At 43.8% G+C, this 10,464-nt stretch overlaps 2 protein-coding genes across 2 annotated transcripts in view; one reads left to right on the top strand and one right to left on the bottom strand.

The window, feature by feature from the left end:
• LOC118421972 overlaps nt 1–1,938 on the bottom strand; it is a 10,597-nt gene extending 8,659 nt beyond the window's left edge. Inside the window, exons 1-2 of the mRNA XM_035829475.1 lie at nt 1,798–1,938; nt 1,278–1,416 (exon numbers count right to left, since the gene is read on the bottom strand). Coding sequence (XP_035685368.1) covers nt 1,278–1,416; nt 1,798–1,938 — 280 coding nt within the window. The remainder of the gene's footprint in view (nt 1–1,277; nt 1,417–1,797) is intronic.
• A 1,408-nt stretch (nt 1,939–3,346) lies between these two features.
• LOC118421971 lies at nt 3,347–8,216 on the top strand. Its single transcript, XM_035829474.1, has 3 exons — nt 3,347–3,926; nt 5,713–5,826; nt 8,208–8,216. The coding sequence occupies exons 1-3, from the start codon at nt 3,375–3,377 to the stop codon at nt 8,214–8,216; spliced, it is 675 nt and encodes a 224-aa protein (XP_035685367.1). The 5' UTR covers nt 3,347–3,374.
• The last annotated feature ends 2,248 nt before the right edge of the window (nt 8,217–10,464 follow it).

The raw sequence follows: 10,464 nt of genomic DNA, 5'->3' as shown, positions 1-10,464 counted from the left end.
TTTCCCGGATGCTGAGTGCTAAGCAGAGAAAGCAGCATGTACAATTTTTAGAGTCTTTGCTATGACTCGGCCGGGGATCGAACTTACGACCTACCAAATGCATATGTAACGAGCTAACGAACAGATGTTGGCAAGGCCATGTGGGAATGTTGTGATGACGTCATCAAAACAGTACGGTGTCTGGTTTCACCGTCAGACTATGGCAAAGAAGACTACTCTCCAAGCAGAGGTAAGGCTCCGGCTGTTTTTTTAACGTTTTTTTAGTCGTTTTTATCGGGCTGTCTATTTTGTCATTTTTTTTTTTGCTGTGCCGGACACAGCAAAAAAGATGACAAAAAAAAGCCCGATAAAAACGACTAAAAAAACGTTAAAAAAACAGCCGGAACCTAACCTCTGCTTGGAGAGTAGAAGAAGACACAGTGAGAGTGGATTTGCACACCCGCCGAGGTCGATTAGCTCACGCCGGGGGATTTTTACGATTCTATACTTTTACGACCGTACCGGTGACCGCCCAGTATGTTCCGAAATCCTTATGTTCCGAAAGCCAGGTAAATATTCCGTCACAACTTTACATCGTACACATTCTTTTAATTCCCTCCTCCTAAGGTATATAACAGTGATAATTCTCTCCTCTAACGACATTTGGGGGGTTTTCAAATCTGTTGATTAACAAGAGTCCGAAGTCCGAACTCAGTCGCAAATTGTGTGGCCCGCGTAAAAATACCCACAATGATAGTTTGTTTTGTCTTGTGATTTCATACTCATTGATGACCCTGTGATTTTCCGAAATCTGTGATGCAGGGCGCCTGGGAATTTTTGCGGCGTCACCCTGGGAGCTACCCTGGGAGCCAGCCAGGCCCACCGATCTCACCGGGGAGTTTATAAGCCCGAAGGAGTTATCGCTACCACTAGCGGATCCCCAAATTTGCAAAGGGGGGTGGGCGCGCACAATTACGCGACCGAAGGCCGCGGCCGTGCAGCGTAAGCTGCGCGGGGGGAGAGAACGAGAGGGGGGCCACCGAATAAACTGTCCTAGCTGCCCGATCTCGGCTGGCTCCCAGGGGCTCCCATGAAAGATAGGCTGCAGAAAAAAGGCCCAATATCCGACAGGCTCCGATAAAACACACCTAGGACCTAATCCGACCATTGAGATTGATTTCTAGTCTAAAATGTAATCTATTATTAAATCAAATGTAACTGTTAACCTACCGCTAGTAGTTTTCTTGGCTTCCTTACTAGGCGTGTCTTCCATATATGCCCAGAATGGGAATTCTTGCTTGCCAGGTCATCCCACTTCTTGACAAACTCGGCAGCCGTCTTTAGTCCATGGAACTTCTTGCAGAAGTAGTTCTGATCCACGTAGAATTTCGCCACTACGGCGCAGAAGTCTACCCCAGGGTCACCTCCTGCCTCGATCTATAACAAAAGATAAGGCAGTGACTCATCAATATCTAGTAAATATGGAAGTTAACCAATCCTAGATCATACATATCCTCTTACATTAATTCTATCCCTTGCCAAGTTTACTATCGACTAACCTGGATGCCATACTGTTTCCATGGCCTACAGAAGCCAATTCCTCGGCTCTAGGGTCAACATACCCCCGAGGAAATTCTACAGCAGGCCCCGCTGAGATGAGCCCGGGGTCTGGCACGCAGACTATTGTAAAGTATGCTCAGATCCACCCGTGCATGGGTCCGGTAGAGCTCTTCAATTATTACCCGACAGACGGCAATTATTTAATCTCGTACTACGAATGAATAACAGTGTAATTTTGAAAATAATGAATCAACTTACATACACAATCCCCGGCTTTTTCGTCTTCGATACGTTGATGACATCTCCGCCAACATCGTCAGCTCCTGAGGCATACGCGTAAATGTCGCCTTTTCTTACTTCAAACCACCAGCGGTCTGTACAAAGCGTATTCGATCCCATGTTGGCTGGTAGGCACGTCAGTAAAGTATGTATATATTGGAAGGAAACTTTAAGCTAAATTGCAACGAGAAGACTACCCGTGCTTCTGCTTCCTGACGTGGCTTCACACGAAGTGAGTCCAATCCATATGTGTGCCTGGTATCTTGTCGAGAGGAGACACGGCTATTAAGACGAGAGATGATATCTCTTCCAGATGAGAGGAGACACGGCAAGGCGAGTTTCGGACAGGAGTTGTGAAAGATTTATGACGTCAACATGAAAGGCTTTCATTATTTCATCAACATTCTTCACGTTCTACTGCCGTTATCAACCATCAAATGTTTGTGTGTTTGTGTGAGTGTGATCTGTTGTACTAGCTATCTGCTGTCAAGAAAACGGAACTTTTGTAGTTTTTCATACACAGGAAACATGGTGTGGCAAAAATGGCAAAAATGTGCAATAAAGGTCTTTATTCATTTATACATCCATTTACACACTAGTATATAGCTCCAGATTCTCCTCGCCCACATTGTAATGTATGAAGGTCGCTTTTAGGTCGCGACTTTCGGAAGCGAACCACTAACAGGCTGGACTCCAGGCTAGTGTAGCCTGGACACCATACCCCAACCTCAAAAATATCTCTCGTGATGGGACAGATTATACTTTGAGATCAGGCTGGAGTTTGGTAACCGGGCTAAGGCTAGTGGTGCATAGCATAGCAGGTCACAGCAGAAGCTGAGGGATTTGGGGAAAACTTTCAGCCTGCTTAGCCGAGGACGTTATATCAGAGAAAAATTATATGTGATATTATATAACGTCCTTGGCTTATCCTCTTATTAGTAGCCTGGAAACCATCCGATTTCTACCGGGGCTCCCTACACTCGGCGTCGCTACCCTAATCGAATGGTACCCGCGCTATCTAGTTAGCAAACAGCGTTTTGAAAATTAAGTCAGACATTAGATTGCGCTTCGGAACTTGTCACTTTTGGTTAGAGGTCAGGTCGCTTTCTCTGAAATTAAACTTAAATCTTATCAATAGGGTGAGCGATAAATAAGCTGCACAAATAGAAATGAAGGAGGACAATCGATGTTGCAGTCAATCATTTGATACGACAACTTAGAAGGTTTGCTGTGCTCGCTCTAGATGCGCGCCAGATGCTGGCATAGATGGTCCTAGTTGCTTCGTACTTGAGAAAATGCACTTTTCTTCATTTCGTCATCAACATTTGCAACTAGAATATATTAATAAACTAGAATATATGTTGGAAATCGACACTTCAATGTGTCATGCAAATGACGCGTGAAATTCTTAGGCGCCACACATTCTAGCCCGTGCCATGTGTCCCATATGGGACGGGGCATACGAGCATTTCAAGTGCCCTTCCCTTCCCTTGAGTCCCACCTCTTTGACAGGCCCAGATTGATGTCACTTTGTTATTTTCAGTCGGAAACTCGCGATGGCGTACACTCTGTCTCTTTTGTGGTTCTGTCTATGTGTGTGTAGTGCCGCTGCTTTATCCAGCCAGGTTAAAGAACATACTCTGACCACAGGAAGTAAGGCGAATGCAACAGCGTTCATCCCTCTAGGGTCACCATTCGTTTCGTTCAGTTCAGGCGGCGGGGGTTATGAGGACCAACCGCCACCAGACGACCCCGGGTTACCTCGTGGATTTTTCGTGTACGGAGAGGACATCACCGCTGCATTCTACACACTTCTCGACATCACAAGGACTATCATTCACCTAACAGACAGGTTTTGGGAGATGCTGCTTTGTACCTGGCGTTTCGTTTCTCGTTGTATGGAAGTAGTTTTTTTCCTGACTCTACCGAGTTCCTCCCAGTACTGTACTCGGTTACGTGAAGGGACGATCTTCTATGTAATTCCTCCCACTGGACCAGTTTTCCCTATCCGGCTAACAGAACTATCTGTCGAGCGCATCTATGAACAAATAGCCTATAGCACAGGGATTCCGACGACAGCGTTCAAGCTCTTCAAGAACAGCAAAGAGGTAAGTTGTTCTCTTATGTAACGAGTACAAAAAAGAGAGTTGGATTTTGTTTCAAAACAAGTTTCAGCTTGGGACTCATTTTATATTAAATGGAACGGCTGAGAATCTGTTCTTCTCGAGGACCACTCGGAGATACAGTTACTCGGAGAGGTGTCATGCAGGGACGGAGTTTCCGACCTAGCTCTCTCTCCCTACATGACGCCTCCCGAACTGCTTATCCACGGTCCTCGGCAAGACCTGCCCTGACTCCCGAACACTCTCTGCCGACCCTAGCCAAGGACTGGTGGACCTTAAAAATTACGTTGTGTGTTTAAAAAAAGCCTATTACTTATAACGTGGAGACGGCTTTAGTCAAGTAACTAGAAAGGCCGACATTTGCTTGAGACCAAATACAGCATATTTCAGCCATCTCCCTCATGCAACAATAGGCCTTGAGGTCGTTGGCCATTGGAAAATGACCCAAAAAATTCCCAAATATATCATTTTAAAGTGTTCCATGCCAAAAATTATACATGAGTCATTTGGATAAATATCTAGAGCACCCCTTTACCGAATTTCGGGTCATTTGGTTGTAAAACGAGGGAACAGGAGCCAAAAATGTCCAATTTTTGTCCAAAACGGCCATAAAATCGCAATATTTAGCATTACGTTGTACTGTATGGAAAACTGTTATTGAATTCATGCGCACATAATTGAAGGGCACTTTTATACCAAATTTCAGGTCATTCGGTTGTAAAACGAGGGTACAGGAGGCAAAAATGTGCTTTTTTTGTCAAAAAATGGCCAAAAATCGCAAAATTAAGCATTTTGTTGTATCGTATGCAAAAACTGTTATTAAATCTGGGTGGGCATATGATCAGGGCAACTCTGTACCAAATTTCATGTCATTCGGCTGTAATACCAGGGTACAGGAGCCCAAAATATACATAAAAATTGACAAAAAACTCAATAAAATCATTTTAAAGGCAGATATGAAAAAAAAGAAAAAAACACCTGAGGGTATTGGCTTACTCTACCTTTGTGCCAAATTTCAAGTCAATCGGTTTAAAAACGGCGGAGTTGATTCGATTTGAAGATTTGACAGGAGAAAGAAAGAAAGAAAGAAACATTACGAATACAATATATTTCACCATACCTATGGTATGGCTGAAATATAACTATACTGGTTCCCAGGTTCCAGGGCCTACACGGGTCAGTTCAGCTCTAGGGCCCCTGGAAGAAAAACTTATGTGCACATGTGTGTGTATCTGTGCATTTTGATGCTTGAGTCGTGGAACTGGCAAGTGTAGGCCCGGGCCTGTTTTCTGGCAGCTTCTCTTTCCAGTAGACATTTCAAATTACTGCCGTGCCTTCCTGAGCTATATAGTCCTCTAAGCCCTGATTTGGTTCAGTCTTTTGTAGAAATCCCGCAGATTGAATAATGAGGCAACTGTTGGGGGGGGGGGGGGGCACCTTTTTTTCGCACGTTCGCGTCAGTATTCCAGTGCCCATAGATGACTGAATCAAATCAACGTGATCTATAGGACACAAGCAGGTCCAGGCTTGAGGAAGCGCTCTGCATTTTGGGTTCAATCCCTATGTTCCGAAGGCGCTATACGTATGTTTTGGAGATCTCAATTACACTCGAGACAGAATATGTGTCTTGAAACAGCTGTATAATAAAAACAGTGCAATTTTGTTACAAAGTGTTTTTGCCCGCATACTTCCGTAAGCAACTTTGTTTACCGTTCAACTTTACCCTTTAGAATGTTGAACTGGTAGTAAGATTTTCGTACTTTGATTACAGGTTCGGCATTTCTGCCAGATTGCAAACGGTGGGTCAGTTGAGATTACTATCCCGCTGCTGGGAGGAACACGGAAAAGAAAAAGGACCGATGACGTGACACCGTCGACCCGGCATGTAAGTGTTTGTATCAATTTCTATCTAGAAAACCGAAGTACTTTGGCACTCAAAGTCAAACATAGCCTCGATAGCAATATCTGAAGTAGCGTAGCGTAGCGTTTGCAAGGATTTCATTGCTAGAAACCTAACCCAAAGTCCACCAAAAACAGTAGTATGTCTCCAGTTACCGACCCGACCCACCCCCTACGGCATAGCCTGGTATCCAGACGTATCAGTAGTAATTATATTTCAGCCATACCATAGGTATGGTGAAATATATTGTATTCGTAATGTTTCTTTCTTTCTTTCTTTCTCCTGTCAAATTTTCAAAGCGATTCATCTCCGCCGTTTCTGAACCAAATGACTTGAAATTTGGCACAAGGGTAGAGTGGGCCAATACCCAAATGTGTTTTTTTAATTTTTTTCATATCTGCTCCTTAAAGGATTTTATTGAGGTTTTATTGCAACTTTTGGACCAAGACTGTATATTTTGGCCCCCTGTACCATGGTATTACATCCAAATGACCTGAAATTTGGCACAGAGGTGCCCTAGATACTTATTCAAAGGATCCATGTATAATATGTAGTATAAATCACCTCAAAATGGCTCCGTAAGGAGGTTTTTGTGGGAGAGTTTAGGATAGGTAAGGTTGGAGTGCCGAGGTCAATGACCTCTAGGTCATTCTGGTGTGTCAGGGCCTCAGGTGTGCCAGGTACATCCAATTATCTACCTACCTACCTAGTCCATAGACATCCAGGTGGTTGGTGGACAAGGAAAATCCAATTAATGGCCAGCCAATGAGCGAGCTTATTTTGCTGGAAGAGTCCATTGTTGGACAGGGGGTGTATTTTAAAATTTACTTTTAGACTTTGGTGATAATGCCAATGTTTTTTTTAGCGGAAGTGTTTTCGCACTGATCCACTTGACATAAGACTACTACTGGGACAGTCCATTTTTGCACATAGGGGGGGGGGGATTTAAAAAAAATCAGTTTTGGACATGGGTGATGATTCCGAATTCCATTTGTTAAATGGAAGTTTACCCCCACCTGAAGACTGTACATGAGGAGGATTCGGCAGCCAATCAGCAAGCCTTGTTTTATCTGGAAGAGCCCATTCATGCACGGGGGACTTTTTTAAAAATTCAGTTTTGGACTGGGTTGCTTCTTATACAAAGGCCATGTACTGTGAGTATTTCTGGACTTGTCTATTGTGCAATTTCAAACAGGGTGAGCTGGGAGATTCCATTCTTCGACGAAGGGGGTATTTTTTTAAAATTCATTTTGTGGACTTCGCTGACTATTTTAGCTGATATATTTTTGGATCGCTCCACTTTACATAGGGGTATAACAGGAAGAGTCGATTCTTGCACAGAGGGGGGATTTTTTGCAAATATGGTTTTGGACGGCTGATGATTCCAAATTCCATTTCTTAGCGGAAGTGTTTTTGGAGTCGTCTATTTTTTTGAGTCCATTCTTGAAGGGGTTTTTGTAAGATTCATTTTTGCTCATAAGTGTGATTAGTAGTTAGAAGTCATTTTAAGCAGAAGTGTTCCATTTTTGCGCATGAGTGATTTTGGAACAGTCTATTGTTACATGAGGAGGGGAGATGGCTGAAATATGCTGTATTTGCTCTCAAGCAAATGTCGGCCTTTCTAGTTGTCTCCCGAGACGAAAGGAGCCGAAAAGAGACTCCCAGCATAAATGCTTTTCACTGATAGAGCTATAATACATGAAGAGCTATAATACATGTACGTCTGGATGCCAGGCTTCCCGGCCGGCCCCGGTTTGCTCCGTGTCAGACATGTTCTTCTCCACAGTTCACCATAAATATGTTTATTCGGACAAGTACGATACTCGTGTCTGCTTTGAAAAATTGAAGCTGTTCAAAGTGACGAGTAACGTTTCATGTCGTCACCCGAACTTTACCGATTGTGTAAACCGTCTGGCGACTTGTCTGTCCCTGTAACCAAGGAGTATTCATAGACTTCATTAGAGACCATTGACACAACTGAAGGAGTCAACAAACAAAAAACACTACTCTCCAAGCATAGGTTGAGTCTCGGGCATATAGTAGTAGTCGGAAAATTTACAGACGCAGCCAGTAGAACTCCCAACCATCACTACCGTAAATGCAGAAACTTTCGCGGTGGTTTAATGTTCGCGTTTTTCTCCGCGACTCAACCTCTGCTTGGAGAGTACCTTGACACCACCCGCCAACATACCACTCCACCACCTGCCGTGTGGGGATTAGTTGTTGGAAATGAGATAATTGCACTGAAAGTAGAACGACGCGTGCTGGGTGAAATATGTAGAAGGTTCCGGGTCGGAGTTCAAATCTGACTAGGCTCGACAGCCTCAAAATAGTGTTTTTGACATGAGTTTAAACCGCTCCTGTAGGAAAAGTAACCATCGCAGACAAACCAAATGTGGATATATGGTAGATATGAACTTTTAATTAATACAAATACATATTGAGAGAAAAATGTCCCGCTTAGTAGGGCGGCGCTTGTACCTTATATGACGTCTAGATGACGTAATTTCGACGTTTTCATCAGATGTCGCGATAAGTAAAAACAAACACCGTTTTGCATTTTTCTAGTTACAAATTTTCCAAAATCATTTCATTCTCTATGTCACTTGATTAGAGCCGACATCTGTCGTTCACCTAGCGCATATCTTCGCGATACCGTGCATTAATATGACTTAAATGGGCATTAAAGCTGGAATCTTGGGGTTTAACTCAAGGATAAACTGGGTTTACTGACTTTCGGTTCATAGCTCCTTAACGCGGCGATATTTTTTTCTTTCAGTGGTATGTAGTAATAGCCTACTTAAAGCACTACACATCTGTGCCGCGCTTATTCAAACTGTCCGCTTCTAGCGCCGACAATAAGATCCAGTTTGTGCATTGCACTGTGTAAGAATGCATTCTTGCACACATTTGGGGCGCATTGTGCTTCTTAAGGGGCCGTTCACGGCGAAGTAGTTAAGAGTTTGGTGTCGGACGCGTTTGATTCTGAAAGCGTGAGATCTGGTCTACAGCGCCACGTCAAAATCTGGCACATTCTTCATTTTACTTACAAGCGACGAACTTAAAACGCAAACCCTGCTGTTTTCCTTGAGCAACCTCTGACGTCACGTCACTCCGTGACGTCAGCGATGCCAACTTTTAAAGACGGTTTTCTGCCGATGTGCAGCACCGAAAGGACGGAGAGCGCACATACCTTCCCGGACAAATTCATGCGCAGACTTTGCACCCCATTTTATCCGTTGTCAGAAAAGCGATGTCAGAAAAAAGCATGTTTTTAATGTTTCTCCATTATGACGTAGTTCCAATATGCATCTAGGCTTGACAGCCTCAAAATACAGCGTTTTTGACATGACTTTAAACCGCTCCTGTGGGAAAAGTAACCATCGCAGACAAACCAAATTTGGGTATATGGTAGATATGAACTTTTTAATTAATACAAATACATATTGAGAAAACATGTTCCTCTTAAAAGGTTCCGGGTCGGAGTTCAAATCTGACCTGAGTTGGCGGAAGGGTGGTGTAATAGGCCAGAAGTGCTCTGTTGTCTCCCTAACTTTTGCTCCCTATTGCTTGGTGACCGTTATAGCTGAGCATAGACTTGTCGTATTTCCTGAAAAGCCCGTGGGTTGTATTATTTTTGTGCGAGGACTAGTTGGTCGGCCAGCGAAACCATTTTTTTATTAGTCCGCTGCAACGGTGATGCGTTTTTTTCGCCCGATGACCCAAATAGCAGCGTTTTTCATGCGATTTCGATAAAATTACGTCATCGGAGATTACAAAAAAGTTATCACATGGAATTTTTTATTTTCATTTTACAAAAACATGAATTTAGCTTCTCTACCACGTAGGCCTTTATCCTGGGAAAATTCGTTTTTTCCAAGCAGCTTCGAACAAAAAAGTGTCAAGAAATTATAGTTTTCGGGTCCAAAATTAAAATGTTACTACATATTCTACCCAAAATAAAGAGGCAACAGACGATACCAATAGGTTTGTTGGAAAGAGGCAGTAAACGGCTTTCCGCCATATTGATTAAGTTTCGCGTTCTACGTTTACTAGCGGAACTGTAGCCCTTCGGCCTGAGGCTGCCTGCCAACCTCCGAAATGGTAAAAGAAACTCCGGTCCGATACCAGAAAGACGTACTCTCCAAGCAGGTGTAATCCATCTTTATTACAGTGTTTTACGCGTGTGTTTGCTGCATATGATCTTCGGCGAATCTTTTTACATTTTGGCGTGTGAACAGAAAGCTGACGGACGACTTTGGCATATGTCATTGTCGTACGACCAGAAATATTCCTCGTGTGAACCGGGCCACTGCAGGCCGATTTCTAGCCTGGGTACAATCCGATTTCTACCGGGGCTCCTTGGTAGCGAGTGTAAGGCACGATCTAGACACGGTTTTTCCCGATATCGGCGAGCCAACAACCTCTTGCCGACAGCTTTTTTTTCAGCGTCTAGATGGAACTGCAATATCGCCATAAAGATATCGGGAAAATTTCTCCCGGAAGGTCCGGACCATTCGTACGATAGCTTAGCAGGGGTCCCCGATAGCTTAGCAGGGGTCCCCGACAGCTTCCGCGCGCGTGTAGATGTGTCCCGACTTCGGGAAGGCTCATTAGCATACA

Source organism: Branchiostoma floridae, chromosome 8 (genome assembly GCF_000003815.2).
Source record: "Branchiostoma floridae strain S238N-H82 chromosome 8, Bfl_VNyyK, whole genome shotgun sequence".
In the NCBI taxonomy this organism is placed as follows: domain Eukaryota; kingdom Metazoa; phylum Chordata; class Leptocardii; order Amphioxiformes; family Branchiostomatidae; genus Branchiostoma; species Branchiostoma floridae.
Note: the sequence above shows the minus strand (reverse complement) of the source record. Positions and strands in the feature narration are given on the sequence as shown.